This window comes from Rattus norvegicus, chromosome 2 (assembly GCF_021556685.1).
Source record: "Rattus norvegicus strain SHRSP/BbbUtx chromosome 2, alternate assembly SHRSP_T2T, whole genome shotgun sequence".
Lineage (NCBI taxonomy): Eukaryota > Metazoa > Chordata > Mammalia > Rodentia > Muridae > Rattus > Rattus norvegicus.
This window is the reverse complement of record NC_141535.1, coordinates 75354195-75377180: the sequence shown is the minus strand read 5'-3', so window position 1 is coordinate 75377180 and position 22986 is coordinate 75354195. Positions and strand designations below refer to the sequence as shown.

General features: G+C 37.0%; 1 protein-coding gene across 12 annotated transcripts in view; it reads right to left on the bottom strand.

Moving 5' to 3' along the window:
* The window catches only part of Cdh18 (cadherin 18), a 1022663-nt gene that overhangs the window by 305397 nt on the left and 694280 nt on the right, over positions 1–22986 (bottom strand). For all 12 annotated transcript variants that reach the window (XM_087621794.1, XM_087621802.1, XM_087621796.1 and 9 more), the window contains one exon: positions 13233–13710. In XM_087621794.1, the coding sequence (XP_087477920.1) occupies positions 13233–13460 (228 nt within the window). In that variant the 5' untranslated portion in view covers positions 13461–13710. The remainder of the gene's footprint in view (positions 1–13232; positions 13711–22986) is intronic.

Below are 22986 nucleotides of genomic sequence, written 5' to 3'. Positions count from 1 at the left end.
GAATAGCCTAGTAAGAGCACCAGTGGAAGGGGAAGCCCTTGGTCCTGGCAAGACTGAACCCCCAGTGAACGTGATTGTTGGGGGGATCATGTTAATGGGAGGGGAAGTCCATATAGAAGGGGAGTGGGAGGGGTTAGAGAGATGTTGGCCTGGAAACAGGGAAGGGGAATAACAATCGAAATGTAAATAAGAAATAGTAAGATTAGTATATAATAGAATATAAGAATAGTAATCAAGTTAATAAAGATTAAAAAAAGAGATATTATGAATCAAATGTACCTAGCATATATCTACAGAACATTGTACCTAAACACAAAATAATATAATTTCTTCTCATCAGCTCATGGGATTGATTATGTAATTAGACACGAAGAAAACCACAATAAAGCAAGAAACAAGAAGATGGAAACAACCCATTGAACTCTTCCAGATCACTATGATTAAAACTGGATTTTAATAACAACAGCATCAATAGAATGCCTACAAACTCATAGAAGCTAAATAACTTTCTACTCAATAAAGAAAATTTAAGAAAGAAATAAAAGACTTAAGAGAATTCAATGAAAATGAAGCAAACATATGGGACAAAATGAAAGCAGTACTAAGAGGAATGTTCATAGCCCTAAGTGCCTTCAATACAGAAATATGAGAGTTCTCGTACAAGCAACTTAACATCATACCTGAAAGCTAGAGAAACAAAAGAATCAAAGAGACATAAGAGGAGAAGAGGGAGGGGAATATTAAAACTTAGTGCCAAATCGGTCAATTAGAAATAAACAGAGCAATACAAATACTCAATCAAACCAAGAGCAAGTTCTCTGAGAAAAATCAACAAGATAGACAAAACCCTGGACCATCAAATCATAAGGCAGAAAGATGCAATGCAAATAAAGAAAATCATAGTAAAAAGAGTGGCATAACAACAGACAATGAGGAAGTCCAAAGAATCATTATATCTTACTTCAAAGTCTTGTACTCCACAAAATTGGAAAAATCTAAACAGTGTGGATGGTTTTCTAGAGAGATACCAAAATTAAATCAAGATCAGTTCAACTATTTAAATAGTCCTCTAAACTATAAGGAAATAGAAGCAGTCATTAGAATTCTCCCAAATTATAAAAAGCCCAGGGCCAAATGATTTTAGTGCAGAATTCTACCAGACTTTTAAAGAATAGAGAATAACAATACTCGTCAAACGATTCCACAAAAATACAATTTTAGGGAACATTGCCATATTCATTCTATGAGACCACAGTTACCCTGATATATAAACCATCCAAAACCTCAACAAAGATAATTTTATATACAATTTTCCTTATGAATAGTGATGAAAAACTCAGAATAATACACTTGCAAAACAAAATCAAAAATATATAAAAACAGACATCCACCATGATCAGGTAGGTTTTATTCCAAGGATGCAGGAAGAGTTGAATGCATGAGAATACATCAATGTGTTCCACCAAGTAATTGAATATTTAAAAATAAACATCTCATTAGATGTTGAAAAAGTTTTGACAAAATCTAGTACCCCTTCATTTTAAAATCTTAATGAGATCAGGGATACAAGCTCATACCTAATCACAATAAAAGTAATATGCATCAAGCCAATAGTCAATATAAAATTAAACGAGGAAAAACTTAGAGTAATTCCACTAAAATCAAGGATAACGAAGGCTGCCCACTCTGTCCAATATCCTACTTGAAATTCTAGCTAGAGCAATAAGATAAATAAAGGAGATCAAGGGGATACAAATTGGAAAGGAAGAAATCAAAATTTCATTATTCTCAGATGATATGTTTATATACCTAAGTGAGCCTAAAAATTCTAACTTATAATTCTTTCAGCTTTTAAATATTGTCATCAAAATGCTGGATACTAAATTAATTCAAAAAGTCAATAGTCCTCTATAATGATAAATGATCTGAGAAAGAAATTAGGGAAATAACATGCTTTGTAATAACCACAAATAATATGACGTGCCTTTGTTTAAGTTTATCCAAGCAAGGAAAAGACATGACAAGAACTTCAAGTCTCTAAAAAGAAGAAATTGAAGAATATATCTGAAGATTTAAAGATCTCCCATACTCATGATCAATATAATAAACAGAGTGAAAATGTCCATCTTACCCAAAACAGTGTACAGATTCAATGAAATTGCCATCATATTTCCAACAAAATTATTTGCAGACCTTGAGAGAGCAATTACTATATACATGTGGAAAAAAGCCCAGGATAGATAAAACAATGAAGAACAATAAAGTAACTTCTTGAGGTATCACTATTCCTGACTTCAAGCTGTACTACAAGCAATATTAAAAAAAAATTTCCTTCTACTAGTATACATCCAGTCAGGTTGATCAGTGGAATCAAATAGAATACCCACACCTATGGGCATGATTTATTGGTACTGAAGACAACATTCTAAACAGAATACTAATGGCTCAGGCTCTAAGATCAACAATTGGTAAATGGGTTCTTATGAAACTGAGAAGCTTCTGTAAGACATTAGGACAAAATGGCAGGCAACAGATTAGAAATAAATCTTTACAACCCTACATTCTGAAAAAGGTTAATATAGTAAATACATAAAAATGAACAAAAAGAAAAAACCCTCAAGATAGTTACCAACCAACCATATAACCCTATTAAAAATGGGAAACAGAGATGAACAGAGAATTCTCAACAAAGGAAAACTAAATGACAAAGTACTTAAAGAATATTCAGTGTCCTTCATAATCAGGAAAATCCACATGAAAATGAGCCTGAGATTCCATTTTCCTCCTGTTGGAATGACTAAAATCAAAAATTCAAGTGACAGCACAAGCTGGCATGATGTGGAAAAAGAGGCACATTCCTCAATTGCTGGTGGGATTGCAAACTTGTACAACATTTTGGAAATCAATTTCATGGCTATCTTAAGACCCAGCTATACCACTCCTGAGCAAAAAACAAAATTGTTTCCCAATATATAACAGGGGCACTTGCTTAGCTATGTTCATAGCAGCTATATTCATTATAGCCAGAAACTAGAAACAATCTAGGTGTCCCCCAATTGAATAATGAATGAAGAAATATGTGGTGCATCTACACAGTAGAATGTGGTTAAGCTATTAAAAACTAAGACCTATATTTTGCAAGCAAATGGATGTAACTTTAGAATATCATCTTGATGAGGTTCCTTAAAGGCTGAAAGACATGTATGGTATGTACACAATTATAATTGGATATTAGTCATAAAATTCAGGATACTAATGCTACAATCCACAGACCCAAAGGAACTGGGAAATAAAGAGGGCGCAAGGAATAATATGCAAATCTAACTTTGAAGAGGAAAGTATATAGTCATAAGGGGTGTGAAAGACCCCCGAGTGGGGAGACCCTCAAGTCTCAGGATAACACGACCCCCCAAGAACTCACACAAGACCGTCCTTGCTGTAAACACATGAGTTTTATCGATAGGAACCAGTGCACTGAAGTAGAGACTCATATCCCATGCAGGGGCAGTGGAGTTCCACCACTATTGCCTAAGAGAAGGGGAATTTAAAGGAAGAAACCACAACCCAAAGGGGTAGGGAGGGCGTCATTGGAAAATGTCAAGAATACCAGTGAAAAAAATCACAAGGGGGAGCTTCTTGTTTCTCAAGACTGTTTAACTTTATGGTCTGCTGGTTCCTGGGAGAAGCTTCCTACTTCTCAAGGTTGTTCTCTAAGATTTTAATCTAACATTATGGTCAGCTAGTTCCTGGGAGAAAGCTGTTGAACTGGCCAATGTAATTGCAGTTCCAGGGCCCGACCAGTTTCTTTCTTCTACTCTAAACTTTTGGCTAGGATGGCAACCTTAAAACTTCTACCTTTCAGGCAGATAGAGAGATGGATGTGGGGAAAGGTGAGGAGGAGAATGGGGATGATGATCAAGTGTTGCGGGAGGGAGTGAGAGAAGTCTGGGAGTGAGAATGGAAATCAGTGGGGGGCATCTCTGGGATAGCTGGAGGAGACCTGGGGCAGGGAAGAATACAAGGATTCTATGGGAGTTACCCTAGCTGAGATTCCTACCACAGGAGGAATAAATGGACAGAAATTTGCGCATCCTGTAGCCAAATGGGACTTCCAAAGGACCAGGAGTTGGGGGGGGATCAGTCCACCGACAAAAATCTTGAACCCAAAATCAGTCTTGCTTACAATATGTGCAGGAATAAAAATGAAGCAGTATTAATAACACTTGCAGACAGAATTTTAGCATCACTATTGCCTGACAGTCTTTATTCAGCAGCAGATAGAGGCAGATTCCAAGACCTACAGCCTAAAATCAGGTGGAAGTCGGGAATTATTGTTGAAGAATGGAGCATAGAATTGTGCAAGCTAGGGGGTCACAAACACTACAAGAAGTCCTACATAGTCAAAAAACCTGGGACCATGTAAGATCACAGTGACTGGGCCACCAACCAGGAAGCATGCATTGCTGGACATAGGTCACATACCCATTTGTAGCAAATTTGCAGCTTGGTGTTCATGTGGGTCCACTATCAAGTAGAGTGTTAGCTATCTTGCTCTCTGTTCCCTGCCGTTGGATCCCTTTGCCCTACTGGGATTGCATGGCTGGGACTCAGTGGAAGTCCTACTTGCACCAGATATACCAGGGTGGATGGTATAGAAGTTGGGCTCCTCTTTCTCTGAACAGAAGAGGGGGGTGTGGAGGAGGGATTTGTAAGTGTGGGACTAAGCAAAAAAGGAGGAAAATAGGCTATGACCGGATATAAAATGAATAAGACAGGGGTTGGGGATTTAGCTCAGTGGTAGAGCGCTTGCCTAGGAAGCGCAAGGCCCTGGGTTCGTTCCCCAGCTCCGAAAAAAAAAGAAAAAGAAAAAAAAATGAATAAGACAAATAAATGAATTTTTGAAAGAGTTTGTGATCAGTTTTACATTCTTTATCTTACTCATACATACATAGATCAGAACTTTGAAATAATATGAACAACAAAAGAATGAGAAACCCTCAGAAACACGATCTCCAAACTTGAAATGGATATCATAATCCTGAAGTCTGAGCCTACACATGGGAAGAAGTAGTGAGTCTCAGAGGATCATGAAAACAGAAGGAGAAACCTTTGAAGAAGAGAAGAACTAAATTGGTAGAAGAACTTCTTGAGGGTGATATGGGAGAAGTAGATGAAGTTAAGTATGAGTATTTCAATGTATGTATGAAATTTTAAAGGAATGTTAATTTAAAATACAAAGCATCAAAATATTATTGTGTACGAGATAATATGTTAATGGGCTTAATGTATTAGCCTTTGTTTTATCTTATATATTTTAATTGTTCTTATTCATTAGAAATCTGTTTTTTTCCTAATGATTGGCAGAAAGGATACTGTTCAGGGTGGGAGGGTTTTTGAGAAGGAACTACATTATGTTAATATAATCTAATTACAATGAAGGGGAGAAAAAACACCAAAAAATTCAAAACAAAGAAATCTAGTAATTATAAATGATGAAATCAGCCCTCCAGAAGATTCCAGAAGGAAAACTCCAACACAAGGAGATACCTACATCAACCCAAACACAAGAAACTAATCATCTCAAAGAAAAACTAAAAGGAGAGGACCACAGGCACATAATGACACCTATAAAAACAAACATATCAGGAACTAGGGATCAGCTGCCTTTAATATCTCTATATTAATGGAATCAACTCACCTGTAACAAGATTTAAGCTATTAGACTGGATATATAAACAGGATCCAGCATTTTGCTGCATATAGGAAACACATTTCAATAACAAAGACAGACACTACTTCGGAGTAAAAGAATGGCAAAAGGTCTTCCAAGCAAATGGTCTTCCAAAACAAATTCGAGTTTTCAAACTAATATCCAAAAAAAAAGAAAAATAGACTTTTAGCCTTTAAACCAAAAGTTATCAAACAAGATGACAAAGGACACTTTTTATTCATTGAACAAAAAAAACCACAAAGAGAAATTCTCAATTCTGAATGTCTATGCTTGAAATGAAAGGGCACCCACATTCATAAAAGAAACTTTACTAAAGTATAAAATACATAATGAACCCCACACAATAATAGGGAGAAACCTCAACACCCCACTCTGACAAAGGGTCAGGTCATTGAGACGGAAAGTAAACAGAGACACAGTGAAACTAATAGATATTATGAACCAAATGGGCTTAACAGGTATCTACAGCACTTTTCACGCTAAAACAACAACAACAACAAAAATACACCTTCTACTCAGCAATTTATGGAACCTTCTCCAAAATTACCCATATATTTGAGAACAAAACAGGCCTCAACCGATACAAAAAGATTGAAATAATTCCATGTATCCTATCAGTATACCATCAACAATATATATATATATATATATATATATATATATATATATATATATATATATTCCACATATACATGGAAATGGAACAAATCTCTATTCAATGATAACTTGGTCAGGATAGAAATAAAGAAATTAAGACTTCCTGGAATTCAATGAAAATGATGACACAACATACCCAAATTTATGGGACACAACAAAAGCAGTGCTAAGAAGAAAATTCATAGTACTAATTTTCCTGGTAAAGAAACTGGCGAGATCTTACACAAGCAACTTAACAGCATACCTGAGAGCACTAGAACAAAATGAAGGAAAGACACCCAAGGGGAGGAGAAGGCAGGAAATAGTCAAACACAGGGCCGAAATCAACCAAATAGAAACAAAGACAATTATACCAAGAATCAACAACACCAAAATCGGGTTCTTTGAGAAAATCAACAAGATAAATAAACCCATAGCCCAAATATTAGGCCAAGAGGCACTATCCAAATTAACAAAATCAGAAATGAAAAGGAAGACATAACAACAGAACAGAAGGATTTTTTTAAAAAAAAAATCATTGGATACTACTATAAAAGACTATACTCAACAAAACTGGAAATTCTAGATGAAATGGATTGTTTTCTAGACAGATACCACACAGTAAAGTGAAATCAAGAGCAGGTAAACTGTCTAAACATGCCCATATCCCCTAAGGAAATAGAAGAAGTAATTAAACAAACAAACAAACAAAAAAACTCAGGGCTAGACAGAAATAGAAGTAATTAAACAAACAAACAAACAAACAAAAAAGCTCAGGGGCAGACAGATTTAGTGCAAAATTCTAATAGGCCTTTAAAGAAGACCTAATACCAATATTCCTCAAACTATTCAATAAAATAGAAACAGAAGTAACACTACCAAATTCATTCTAAGAATTCACAATTACTCTGACACCTAATCCATACAAAAAGGATGCAAGACTAAACGAGAATGTCAGACCAATTTCACTTATGAATATCAATGCAAAAATACTAAATAAATTCTTGCAAGTTGAATCCAAGAACACATCAAAACCATTATTCACAACAGTCAAGTAGGCTTCATCCCAGGGATGCAAGGTTGGTTCAATATAGGAAAATACAATAACATAATCAACTATATAAATAAATTCAAAGAAAAAAATCACGTGATCATCTCCTTAGATGAAGAGAAAGCATTTGACAAAATACAACACCTGTTCATGTTAAAAGTATCGGAAAGATCAGGAATTCAAGATCCATACCTAAACATAATAAAAGCAATTTACTGCAAAGCGACAGCCAATATCAAATTAAAAGGAGAGTTACTTGAAGCAATCCCACTGAAATCCCATTAAAAAGTAAGACAAGGGTGCCTACTCCCACCATATCTATTTAATATTGTACTCGAAGTTCAAGCTAGAACAATAAAACCACAAAGAAAGATCAAGGGGATACAACTTGGCCAAAAACAAAGTAAAGGTATCACCATTTGCAAATGATATGGTAGTATATATAAACGACCTCAAAAATTTACCAGAGAACTTCTTCAGCTGATAAACAACTTCATCAAAGTGAGGGAGGGTATAAAATTAGCTCAGATAAATCAGTATCTTACTTTTACACAAATAATGGCCAAGAAATAAAATAGGGAAACAACTCCCTTCACAATAGCCACAAATATAAAATATGTGGAATAACTCTAAACAAACAATTGAAAGATCTGTATGACAAGAACTTCAAGTCCCTGAAAAAGAAATCAAATAAGATCTCAAAAAATGGGGAGATCTCCCATGATCATGGATTAACTATTACTATGTTAATAGTAAAAGTGGCCATCCTACCAAAGGCAATCTACAGATTCAAAACAATCCCCATCAAAATCCCAACACAATTCTTCAAAGACATGGAAAGAGAAATTCCCAAATTCATCTGGAAAGACAAAAACAAAAACAAAAAAAAACAAAACAAAACAAAAAAAAAACAACAAACATAAAACAAAATAGCAAAACAATAAAAGTAGTTCTTGGGGAATCACCATCCCTGACCTCAAGCTATACTACACAGCAATAGTGATAAAAAACAGTATGGTGTTGGTACAGAAATAGACATGCTGATTGATGGAATAGAATTGAAGACCCCAATATAAAACCACACACTTACATACACATGATCTTTGACAGGAAAACCAAAAATATACAAAGGAAAAAGAAAGCACCTGTAATAAACTGTGTTCGTCTAAATGGCTGTCTGTATGTAGAAAAATGAAAATAGATCCATATTTGTCACCTTGCACAAAGCTAAAGTTCAAGTGGGTCAAGTACCTCAACGTAAAACCAGATACACTGAATCAAATAGAATAGAAAGTTGGAAAGAGCCTTGAACTCATTGGCACAGGTGGGTATTTCCTAAAGAGAACTCCAGTGGCTCACTCTCTAAGATGAAAAATTGAGAAATGGGGCCTCATGAAACTGGAAAACTTCTGTAAGGCAAAGAACATAGCCGATAGGACATGTTCTTTGGACATTTTTTGGAAAAAAATCTTCACTAACCCCATATCAAATAGAGGGCTCATATCCAAAGTATATAAAGAACTCAAGAAGCTTATCACCAAAAAAAAAAAAAAATCCAATAAAAAAAAGTGAGGTATAGAACTGAACAGAGAATTCACAGCAGAGTAATCTTGAATGGTTGAGAAGCACTTGAAATGGTCAATGTTCTTATCGATCAGGGAAATTCAAAACAAAAGAACCCTGATATTCTGCCTTACACCAATCAGAATGGCTAAGATCAAAAATTAAATTAATAGTACATATTGCCAAAGATGTTAAGAAAGAGGAACACTCCTCCATTGCTAGTAAACTGGTGAAAGAAATCTGGAAATCAATCTGGAGGTTCCTCTGAAAATTGGAAATAGATCAACCTGAAGACCTAGCTATAATACGCTTACCCAAAACATGCCCCACCATGCCACAGCAGCACATGTTCATAGTGGTCTTATTGTGATAGCCAGAAGCTGGAAACGACCCAAATATCCCACAACAGAAGAATGGATATAGAAAATGCAGTTATTTTACACAATGGAATACTACTGAGCTTTTAAGAACAAGGGCATCTTGATTTTAGCAGTGAAATCAATGGAACTAGAAAATATCATTCTGAGTGAGGTAAGTCAGACTCCAAAGGGCATGCATGGTATGTACTTACTAATAAGTGGATATTATCCATGAAAAAAATTATAGAATAGCCAGGATAGAGTCCACAGCACTCGAAAAGTTTAAGAAGCAGAAGGACCCAAGGAAGCATGCCTCAATTCCACCTGGGAGGGACTAGAAAGCAATCACAGGAGGGGATAAAAGGGGAGTCAGAATGGGACAGACCTAGGTGGAAAGGGGGACAGGGAGGAAAAGAGGGAACATCTTCACGGATTGGGTGGGGGTTCAGGAGTGAAGCCCTGAGAGCCAGCAAAAAGAATTAAAACAGGCAACCTTGGAAGATAGGAGGTGGGGGGCACCTGCCAGAGATCTGGGAGATGACAGATACTCTCAGGATTCAAAGGGACCTTAGATGAAATGCCTTACAGTGGGAAGAGGAAACTTGTCAAGCCCACCCCCAACAGAAAGACAGGGCATCAAGGGAAGAATGGGGTTGCCATCCCACAGTCAAAATCTCTCACCTAAAATTCTTCCTGTCTGAAAGAACTGCAGGGACAAAAACGGAGAAAAGCCTGAGGAAGAGGAGGTCCAGTGACAGGCCCAAAGTGGGATCCAGCTCAAGGAGAGGTCCCAAGGCCTGACACTATTACTGATGTCACAAAAAAAGGTGTGCTCACAAAAAGGGGCCTAGTATGACTGCTCTCTGAAAGACCCAACAAGCAGCTGAAAGTGTCAGATGCTGCTATTTACACCCAACCAATGGAAAGAAGCTGCTGACCGGTCTGGTTGATTTAGGGAAAAGCTGGAAGAAGTGGAGAAGAATGGCAACCATGTAGGAGGACTAGCAGTCTCAGTTAACTTGGACCCCTGAGATTTATCAGACACTGGACCACCAACCAGCCAGCATTTACCAGCTGATATGAGGCCCCCAACACATATACAGCAAAGGACTGTCAGAGCTGGATTCAGTCAGAGAAGATACCCCTAACTCTCAAGAGCCTGGAGTCCTCAGAGAGTGGAGAGCTCTGGTGGGGTGGGGGGTGCAGGGTGGAGACATATTCTTGGAGATGGGAGGGGAGGGCAGGGAGGTATGGCATGAGGAACAGTCAGATTGTGGACCAGGAGGATAAAACTAGAATGATAAAAACTGATTAAATAAATTTATAAAAGGATGAAATCTTCCAAACCTATTTTATGCTCAATAAACAAAATGTAGTTTAAAAGATACACAAAGACTTCACTTAAAAATCCTACCATATTTCCAAAATTCCACACCCTTTAACCATATCTTTCCATTCCTGTCAACACATTTTGCTTTTACTATCAATGGTTAATATACTATACCACTCAATGTGGAACATCTACAAATATATATGAAATTTCCTTAACTAATAAATTAGAATCCTATTTCAGAAAGATAGTTTTGTGTACATGTATTAAATTGTATCTTCATTACATAATTCCACCAAACAGTGGCAAAACATAGACAACTTCAGTTGCTCAGCACTTATCAAAATAATATAGAAATTATGGTGACAGCAGTAACAAATAAACAATGGCTACCTCTCAAGCCCCTCTTGGTGACACATATACCCATTAACTAGTGATATTTTTGTTTGAAGTGTTTTCATTAGTTATTTCAACTATTAGCATTTGCTACAAACCCTGTTATGGATTCTGCCAATATTTCATCCAAACTGCCAGAGATCATATACAACTGAAGAAATGTTAAATCTTTAAGTGGCAGTGACTTTTGATGTCATCCTTTATCCATGAAACTTTCCCACTGGAACATGAGCAACTTAACAGGACGTCACTATGAGCCTTCAACATTCCTTTTCACTTAGAAAACTTCAATTCTAAATTAATGGCCACAGAGTCCCAAAGTACATTGGACTCATCCTTTCACTGAGGCATCATCTTTGTTTAGCCTATTTATGCCGAAAAAGAATTGAAAAGTTGTCCTGTCCTTCCCCCACCCTTACTTCTAGAAAATTATATTATTTTCACTTTTCTTTAAATTAACATTTAATATGCACTGGATTTGCTGGTTTTGTGTGTCAACTTGACACAACCTGGAGTTATCACAGAGAAAGGAGCATCTCTTGAGGAAATGCCTCCATGAGATTTAGCTGTAAGGCATTTTCTCAATTAGTGATCATCTGGGAAGGGACCAGACTATTGTGGGTGGTGACATCCCTGGGCTGGTGTCCTGGGTTCTATAAGAAAGCAAGCTGAGTGAGCCAGGGGAAGCAATAGAGTAAACACCACTCCCCCCTGGCCTCTGCATCAGTTCCTGCCTCCAAGTTCCTGCCCTATGTGAATTTCTGTCCTGACTTCTTTGGTGATGAACAGCAATAAGGAAATAGAAGCTAAGTAAACCCTTGCCTCCCCAACTTGCTTCTTGGTCTTCATGTTTTGTGCAAGAATAAGAACCCTGACTGAGACATGCATCTCTTCAATAATAAGATAGATTTATATTGTTTTAACCCGTAAGAGTCAATTTTTTGTTTCTTCTGTCTTGCCTCCATTTGAAAAATTAAAGGAATACTTTTAAAAATGGATTGGAAGTTTATAACAATGTAGATTCCATTGTTCTATGTTTTAACGTTCAGATGCTTTAATTCTATGAAACACATTGGAAGGCAAAAGCACACAGTAAGATTAACCATTTGTTTGACTTTGATATTCATATGAGAATACTGTAGAATTGGCTGAGATCTTTGTCTGTGCTCTGTACACTGATCCTTCAGCTTCTGTGGACTACAGATACCACAGCTGCATTGTAGTTCCTGAATGGCATGCTATAGAACAGACTGCTTAAGACCCTGCACAGCCTGCGTGCAAGGAGGGTAGTGTGCTTTGGATCAAGGACTATGCTTTTAATAAGTAGTGATAAAACAAAAATAAACAGCCATTCGGGAGGAGGAAAGAGCTGAGCCTGCAGTCAGTGAACCAACTTGTGTGCAAGCTGTTTCTCTGATGGGAGTTAAACAGACGTAAGTGCAGCTGCTTTCACCAATCAACAATTAATCACAACTAAGCTTCTCCACCTCATTTTCTCCTCTAGATCAAAGGGGATGTATCAAGATGTCTTCCATATCACTGTTTTTTAAAAGAATGGAACTTAATATCATAATATTAATAATATGCTAACTACATTCTTTTGTGATTTTTATCACTGTCTTATGCACATTTAACCTATATTGACACTAAAGCAATATAAATGTATAAATTATTATTAGATGTGAGACAATTATGTCCATGTACTTTAAAAGTTGACTTAAGGACACATGTTAAGAAATGAAATAAATACTAAGCTTCAAAATGTAAAGTGGTATTTTAACATCATATTCATGAACCAGAAAAACATTAACACGACAGCAACGGAACGATCCAAAAAGTGGTGAATTTTAGTATTATTTTATGGTAACAAACACAAATGTATCTAATTGTATGTAGAATCGAATCATTTTTATTAGAAAAAAATGGTGACATTAGTGGGAAAGAATAATTCAGTGTGTGTAAGTTACTTTTTAACAGATGTATTCTGTAGGACAGTGCCTGTTTTCTATAATTAGTTTGAGTTTTCCAATCTAAGGAACAGTTTTCTATAGTGTGTTCCATGTTCCTTATCTCTTCATTCATTCTCCAGCTCCTTCATCTCACCCTATGATTTCTCAAGAGAAGAAAAACTAGCAAACTCTTCCAAGAAAATCAAAACAAACTTACTTTTCCAACATACTGTGGGTCTGGTCCCATATGTTCTTCTAAAACAAAGAACTGGTTCCACACCCATCCTCTCTTGGGACGATGGTGTACTTCAGTTTCCCCTTCAGTGTGTTTGGTTTGGTTTCTGGTCACCTTAATGGAGCTGTGGTGAGCAGTTCCATAACACCTCTGCACAAAACAGAGACACACGAGGACTGGACAGATGCAAGATGTGCTCGTAATTCTCATTGTAAGATCACTTCCCGTTCACAGTCCTTCTTGTCTTCGTGGCCTACAAGGGCTCAGTAAGCATTCAAGAGAGAAGCCAAAACATCTTTTGGAAGGACAGTCCAAAGTAAGTCATTTAGTCTGTCCATGATTTAGCTGCCCATCAGGGAAAGTCAGACCATATTTACTTCCTATTCATAAGTGGAAACACAGGGGCAGCCATTGCATCCCAAGTTGTCACTGTAGATTAGCGCAGGTCATCATTTTCTACCTATAAGGAAGAGAGAATTTGTACACATTACTAAACATGAAAATTTTAGCTACTTGCTCTGAATATAAATTATATTTTTACAGCATGCAAATGATTGGTGTAGACTTGCCTAGAAGACACCCCTTTGTGACTGCTGTGAAGCTACTTTTCTGATATTTGACAGAAAGAAAAATAATCCTGAATATAGATACTCATACATGATAGGACAGGATTTCAGATAGAATAAAAAAGAGGAAGTCAAAGAAAATATAATGTGAGCACATGCCTTCATTACCATGACAGATTAGACCCATAGAAGCTGAGTTAAAACAAATCCTTTATTCCTTAAGTTAATGTTGTGGTATCTGGTTCTATCAATGAGAAAATAGTAAAAGAACAAACAAAACAAACAAACAAACAAAAACACATGGGCAAATATTTTTAAAACTACACATAAAATTATGAGCTGGTTTACATGAAGTACTTTACCATTAATATAAATCATTAATTCATATATATATATATGAATTATATGTGTATGTTATCAATGGAATGTATATACATTAAATTTATGGTGAGACTTAACAGAAATTGACATGTCTATTAAAATTAATAATGCAGGGAAATCAACAACCACTAATTTACTATCAACAATATATAAACACTGGTTATTATACACACAGATAATTGTAGCCTTCACCCACTTTAAGAAAACTTTTTGCAACAGAAATCACTACAGAAAACAACAAGCAATAAAAAAACAGAGTTATATAACCTAGTCCTAATGGATACATTAAAAAACACACCCACACCTGGCTAGGGACCATTGTGAATGACTAGGCAGAAAAACTCTTATAGTCAAAGAATCAGGGGCATTTCTGTCAGATTGCACTTCCTGGTAACATAAGAGGGTATAACCATGAATTCTCACCAATATGGCCACTCAAAAATGATCTGAAAAAGGTAACACCAGCAAGCATACCATATTGAGATGGGGGGAAATGTCCATGATGGAACAACTCTACACAAAGAACGAAAGGCATGTCATTAAATCTGGGAGAGGGAGAAGAGGTCCTTTTCAGGAAAGAGCACATCAAATGGCTGTATAGTGGCTATTGGAAAACCTTGAAAACATACACAGTAGTAATATTGTAGGGACTTATGTTATAGTTAACAAAATATGTGTATGTAGGAAGTTATATATGCATTCAGGAACAATAAAATGAACCACTAAACTAAATGTTAGAAGGAAAGAAACTTTGTAATTAATGTGCAATATCAAAAATAGACAAAAAACAAACACTAATTTCTTATATATTGTGCATACAACTTTTGAAAATTCCATATTTTCTATAAGAATCATGAAAAAATGAAATAGGTATATACAATAGTAAGAAAATAAAATGAAATAGAAAAGCTAAAAATCACTAGAAAATTAGATACAGCTGAAATCACCCCAGGATTGGAGCACACGTTTACCCAGGCAAACATGAGCTACAACACCAATTGACTAGTCCTTGACTCCCCGCTTTTTCTTAGGTTCTTTTCATAATGATATAAGGTATAGTCTTTATATCAAAATACACAGACTTCCAAATTGGAGAATGAGTTCAATAATTATATTTGATTTTAGTACACAATTTTAGCAGTTGTATCAAGAGAAGCTTGAGTCTCTGCACCCAAATCCCGTGGGAGGGAGAGCTAAACCTTCAGAGAGGCAGACAAGCCTGGGAAACCAGAAGAGACTGCTCTCTGCACATACATCTCGGACGCCAGAGGAAAACACCAAAGGCCATCTGGAACCCTGATGCACTGAAGCTCCCAGAAAGGGCGGCGCAGGTCTTCCTGGTTGCTGCCGCCACAGAGAGCCCGAGGGCAGCACCCCGCGAGCGAACTTGAGCCTCAGGACCACAGGTAAGACCAAATTTTCTGCTGCAAGTGACCTGCCTGGTGAACTCAAGACACAGGCCCACAGGAACAGCTGAAGACCTGTAGAGAGGAAAAACTACACGCCCGAAAGCAGAACACTCTGTCCCCATAACTGACTGAAAGAGAGGAAAACAAGTCTACAGCACTCCTGACACACAGGCTTATAGGACAGTCTAGTCACTGTCAGAAATAGCAGAACAAAGTAACACTAGAGATAATCTGATGGCGAGACGCAAGCGCAGGAACCCAAGCAACAGAAACCAAGACTATATGGCATCATCGGAGCCCAATTCTCCCATCAAAACAAACATGGAATATCCAAACACACCAGAAAAGCAAGATCTAGTTTCAAAATCATATTTGATTATGATGCTGGAGGACTTCAAGAAAGACGTGAAGAACTCCCTTAGAGAAACACAGGAAAACATTAATAAACAAGTAGAAGCCTACAGAAAGGAATCGCAAAAATCCCTGAAAGAATTCCAGGAAAACATAAATAAACAAGTAGAAGCCCATAGAGAGGAGACACAAAAATCCCTGAAAGAATTCCAGGAAAACACAATCAAACAGTTGAAGGAATTAAAAATGGAAATAGAAGCAATCAAGAAAGAACACATGGAAACAACCCTGGATATAGAAAACCAAAAGAAGAGACAAGAAGCTGTAGATACAAACTTCACCAACAGAATACAAGAGATGGAAGAGAGAATCTCAGGAGCAGAAGATGCCATAGAAATCATTGACTCAACTGTCAAAGATAATGTAAAGCGGAAAAAGCTACTGGTCCAAAACATACAGGAAATCCAGGACTCAATGAGAAGTTCAAACCTAAGGATAATAGGTATAGAAGAGAGTGAAGACTCCCAGCTCAAAGAACCAGTAAATATCTTCAACCAAATCATAGAAGAAAACTTCCCTAACCTAAAAAAAGAGATACCCATAGACATACAAGAAGCCTACAGAACTCCAAATAGATTGGACCAGAAAAGAAACACCTCCCGTCACATAATTGTCAAAACACCAAATGCACAAAATAAAGAAAGAATATTAAAAGCAGTAAGGGAAAAAGGTCAAGTAATATATAAACGCAGACCTATCAGAATCACACCAGACTTCTCGCCAGAAACTATGAAGGCCAGAAGATCCTGGACTGATGTCATACAGACCCTAAGAGAACACAAATGCCAGCCCAGGTTACTGTATCCTGCAAAACTCTCAATTAACATAGATGGAGAAACCAAGATATTCCATGACAAAACCAAATTTACACAATATCTTTCTACAAATCCAGCACTACAAAGGATAATAAATGGTAAAGCCCAACATAAGGAGGCAAGCTGTACCCTAGAAGAAGCAAGAAACTAATCGTCTTGGCAACAAAACAAAGAGAATGAAAGCACACAAACATAACCTCACATCCAAATATGAATATAACGGGAAGCAATAATCACTATTCCTTAATATCTCTCAACATCAATGGCCTCAACTCCCCAATAAATAGAAATAGATTAACAAACTGGATACGCAATGATGACCCTGCATTCTGCTGCCTACAGGAAACACACCTCAGAGACAAAGACAGACACTGCCTCAGAGTGAAAGGCTGGAAAACAACTTTCCAAGCAAATGGTCAGAAGAAGCAAGCTGGAGTAGCCATTCTAATATCAAATAAAATCAATTTTCAACTAAAAGTCATCAAAAAAGATAAGGAAGGACACTTCATATTCATCAAAGGAAAAATCCACCAAGATGAACTCTCAATCCTAAATATCTATGCCCCAAATACAAGGGCACCTACATACGTAAAAGAAACCTTACTAAAGCTCAAAACACACATTGCACCTCACACAATAATAGTGGGAGATTTTAACACCCCACTCTCATCAATGGACAGATCATGGAAACAGAAATTAAACAGAGATGTAGACAGACTAAGAGAAGTCATGAGTCAAATGGACTTAACGGATATTTATAGGACCTTCTATCCTAAAGCAAAAGGATATACCTTCATCTAAGCTCCTCATGGTACTTTCTCCAAAATTGACCATATAATTGGTCAAAAATTGGGCCTCAACAGGTACAGAAAGACAGAAATAATCCCATGCGTGCTATCGGACCACCACAGCCTAAAACTGGTCTTCAATAACAATAAGGGAAGAATGCCCACATATAAGTGGAAATTGAACAATGCTCTACTCAATGATAACCTGGTCAAGGAAGAAATAAAGAAAGAAATTAAAAACTTTTTAGAATTTAATGAAAATGAAGGTACAACATACCCAAACTTATGGGACAAAATGAAAGCTCTGCTAAGAGGAAAACTCATAGCGCTGAGTGCCTGCAGAAAGAAACAGGAAAGAGCGTATGTCAGCAGCTTGACAGCACACCTAAAAGCTCTAGAACAAAAAGAAGCAAATACACCCAGGAGGAGTAGAAGGCAGGAAATAATCAAACTCAGAGCTGAAATCAACCAAGTAGAAACAAAAAGGACCATAGAAAGAATCAACAGAACCAAAAGTTGGTTCTTTGAGAAAATCAACAAGATAGATAAACCCTTAGCCAGACTAACGAGAGGATACAGAGAGTGCATCCAAATTAACAAAATCAGAAACTAAAAGGGAGACATAACTACAGATTCAGAGGAAATTCAAAAAATCATCAGATCTTACTATAAAAACCTATATTCAACAAAACTTGAAAATCTTCAGGAAATGGACAATTTCCTAGACAGATACTAGGTATCGAAGTTGAATCAGGAACAGATAAACCAGTAAAACAACCCCATAACTCCTAAGGAAATAGAAGCAGTCATTAAAGGTCTCCCAACCAAAAAGATCCCAGGTCCAGACGAGTGCAGTGCAGAATCCTATCAGACCTTCATAGAAGACCTCATACCAATATTATCCAAACTATTCCACAAAATTGAAACAAATGGATCACTACCGAATACCTTCTAAAAAGCCACAATTACTCTTATACCTAAACCACACAAAGACCCAACAAAGAAAGAGAACTTCAGACCAATTTCCCTTATGAATATCGACGCAAAAAAACTCAATAAAATTCTGGCAAAACGAATTCAAGAGCACATCAAAACAATCATCCACCATGATCAAGTAGGCTTCATCCCAGGCATGGAGGGATGGTTTAATATATGGAAAACCATCAACGTGATCCATTATATAAACAAACTGAAAGAACAGAACCACATGATCATTTCATTAGATGCTGAGAAAGCATTTGACAAAATTCAACACCCCTTCATGATAAAAGTCCTGGAAAGAATAGGAATTCAAGGCCCATACCTAAACATAGTAAAAGCCATATACAGCAAACAAGTTGCTAACATTAAACTAAATGGAGAGAAACTTGAAGCAATCCCACTAAAATCAGGGACTAGACAAGGCTGCCCACTCTCTCCCTACTTATTCAATATAGTTGTTGAAGTTCTAGCCAGAGCAATCAGACAACAAAAGGAGATCAAGGGGATACAGACCGGAAAAGAAGAGGTCAAAATATCACTATTTGCGGATGATATGATAGTATATTTAAGTGATCCCAAAAGTTCCACCAGAGAACTACTAAAGCTGATAGACAACTTCAGCAAAGTGGCTGGGTATAAAATTAACTCAAATAAATCAGTTGCCTTCCTCTATACAAAAGAGAAACAAGCCGAGAAAGAAATTAGGGAAACGACACCCTTCATAATAGACCCAAATAATATAAAGTACCTCGGTGTGACTTTAACAAAGCAAGTAAAAGATCTGTACAATAAGAACTTCAAGACACTGAAGAAGGAAATTGAAGAAGACCTCAGAAGATGGAAAGATCTCCCATGCTCATGGATTGGCAGGATTAATATAGTAAAAATGGCCATATTATCAAAAGCAATCTACAGATTCAATGCAATCCCCATCAAAATACCAATCCAATTCTTCAAAGAGTTAGACTGAACAATTTGCAAATTCATCTGGAATAACAAAAAACCCAGGATAGCTAAAGCTATCCTCAACAATAAAAGGACTTCAGGGGGAATCACTATCCCTGAACTCAAGCAGTATTACAGAGCAATAGTGATAAAAACTGCATGGTATTGGTACAGAGACAGAGAGATAGACCAATGGAATAGAATTGAAGACCAGAAATGAACCCACACACCTATGGTCACTTGATTTCTGACAAAGGAGCCAAAACCATCCAATGGAAAAAAGATAGCATTTTCAGCAAATGGTGCTGGTTCAACTGGAGGTCAACATGTAGAAGAATGCAGATCGATCCATGCTTATCACCCTGTACAAAGCTTAAGTCCAAGTGGATCAAGGACTTCCACATCAAACCAGACACACTCAAACTAATAGAAGAAAAACTAGGGAAGCATCTGGAACACATGGGCACTGGAAAAAATTTCCTGAACAAAACACCAATGGCTTACGCTCTAAGATCAAGAATCGACAAATGGGATCTCATAAAACTGCAAAGCTTCTGTAAGGCAAAGGACACTGTGGTTAGGACAAAACGGCAACCAACAGATTGGGAAAAGATCTTTACCAATCCGACAACAGATAGAGGCCTTATATCCAAAATATTCAAAGAACTCAAGATGTTAGACCGTAGGGGAACAAATAACCCTATTAAAAATGGGGTTCAGAGCTAAACAAAGAATTTACAGCTGAGGAATGCCGAATGGCTGAGAAACACCTAAAGAAATGTTCAACATCTTTAGTCATAAGGGAAATGCAAATCAAAACAACCCTGAGATTTCACCTCACACCAGTGAGAATGGCTAAGATCAAAAACTCAGTTGACAGCAGATGCTGGCGAGGATGTGGAGAAAGAGGAACACTCCTCCATTGTTGGTGGGATTGCAAACTGGTACAACCATTCTGGAAATCAGTCTGCAGGTTCCTCAGAAAATTGGACATTGAACTGCCTGAGGATCCAGCTATACCTCTCTTGGGCATATACCCAAAAGATGCCTCAACATATAAAAGAGACACGTGCTCCACTATGTTCATTGCAGCCTTATTTATAATAGCCAGAAACTGGAAAGAACCCAGATGCCCTTCAACAGGGGAATGGATACTGAAAATATGGTACATCTACACAATGGAATATTACTCAGCTATCAAAAACAATGACTTTATGAAATTCGTAGGCAAATGGTTGGACCTGGAAAATATCATCCTGAGTGAGCTAACCCAATCACAGAAAGACACACATGGTATGCACTCATTGATAAGTGGCTATTAGCCCAAATGCTTGAATTACCCTAGATCCGTAGAACAAACAAAACTCAAGGCGGATGATCAAATGTGAATGCTTCACTCCTTCTTTAAATGAGGAAAAAGAATACTCTTGGCAGGGAAGAGAGAGGCAAAGATTAAAACAGAGACTGAAGGAACACCCATTCAGAGCCTGCCCCACATGTGGCCCATACATATACAGCCACCCAATTAGACAAGATGGATGAAGCAAAGAAGTGCAGACTGACAGGAACCAGATGTAGATCGCTCCTGAGAGACACAGCCAGAATACAGCAAATACAGAGGCGAATGCCAGCAGCAAACCAATGAACTGAGAATAGGACCCCCGTTGAAGGAATCAGAGAAAGAACTGGAAGAGCTTGAAGGGGCTCGAGACCCCATATGTACAACAATGCCAAGCAACCAGAGCTTCCAGGGACTAAGCCACTACCTAAAGACTATACATGGACTGACCCTGGACTCTGACCTCATAGGTAGCAATGAATATCCTAGTAAGAGCACCAGTGGAAGGGGGAGCCCTGGGTCCTGCTAAGACTGAACCCCCAGTGAACTAGACTGGTGGGGGGAGGTCGGCAATGGGGGGAGAGTTGGGAGGGGAACACCCATAAGGAAGGGGAGGGGGGAGGGGGTGTTTGCCCGGAAACCGGGAAAGGGCATAATATTCGAAATGTATATAAGAAATACTCAAGTTAATTCAAAAAAAAAAGAAAAGAAAAAAAAGAGAAGGAAAAAAAAGAGAAGTTTGAAGGATATAATGATAAAACTACCAATAGTTTATTATATATGTGCATATATATTCATCAAAATAAGAAATGGGGTTCTCAATTTATATTTTGATATAGGTAAAAAGAATGTGACTTGTTTGCATTATAAGAAAGATGAGTTTTTTTAAATTACTTTCTTATTAATTGTCTGCTCTGAATATAAGCATGAACTGACATGTAGCATTAAATGTAGTGCATTCAGATGGGCATAAATATATACTTAATTATTTAAAAACAAAATAAATCATGATTAATTGCTTGATTTTTGTATAATTGAAAAATTGAAAGCTAAGTGGGTGAGGCCTGAGTGGATGGATGGGTGGGGTGGTGCCCTCATAGATGCAGGGTTTGGGGGATGGACTAGGGGGTTTTGGAGGAGAAAGCAGAAAGGGGGATAACATTTGAAATGTAAACAAATGGCACTATGTAGTTAGGGGTAAGTATGTTCAAGACCATCTGTAGGGAATTTATTTTATACATAAACAACTTTTCTGATGAACTAGAGACAATGATAATGGCATCTTATTGGTGATGCAAGAATTACATAGGATTCAAATTATATTCCGAACATTTGCCATATAGTCCTATACACTATTCTGTGAGAGCAAAAAATACATATTTCTATCTATTTTATTGAAAACAATTCAATATTCCTTGTAGTTTATAAGAAAGATGGATATTATTCTAGGTCCAAAGTTGTGCAGGCACTGGAATGAGAATGAAAACCCACAAAGTTTATTACGATTGTTTTCTAAATTCACATTTGAATAACCTAAATAATTCAAGTCACAATATTGACATCTATTGAAACAGTTGGCTGAAGTAATTGCCTTCTTTGTTTCTATTATTATAGTGCCAATTTTATTTTGGTGATATATTTTTAATTTCACCCAGACTTTTGTCAACCCATAAATTTGAAAAACAGAGATTATCATAAAGCTCTTTAGAAGCCGACATGACAAATATGTAGAAAGTGTTACTATCTTAATGGCTTCTCACCACTTGGTGTGATGCTCAAATGAAATTAACATCTCTGCCCTTTATGCTAAGTTACTTGACAAAGCATAATTCACAAGTACAAGGTAAAGGAGGTGACATTTGAAACACAGAAATGTTGAACGAGTGACTTTCTTTACAATGTTGATCTGGTGTGTCATTGCAAAAATATGTAAGTGCATTTTCAACCATATACACATTATAAAACTTTAATCTCATGACGCTTATGAATATATTGCTGGAACAAGAGAGAAAGAAACAAAACCATTGTACTTTTGGTGATAATCTCATCGTTCAGCAGTTATGTCATAGTCCAAAAGTGCCTGCATGCATTGAAAGCCATC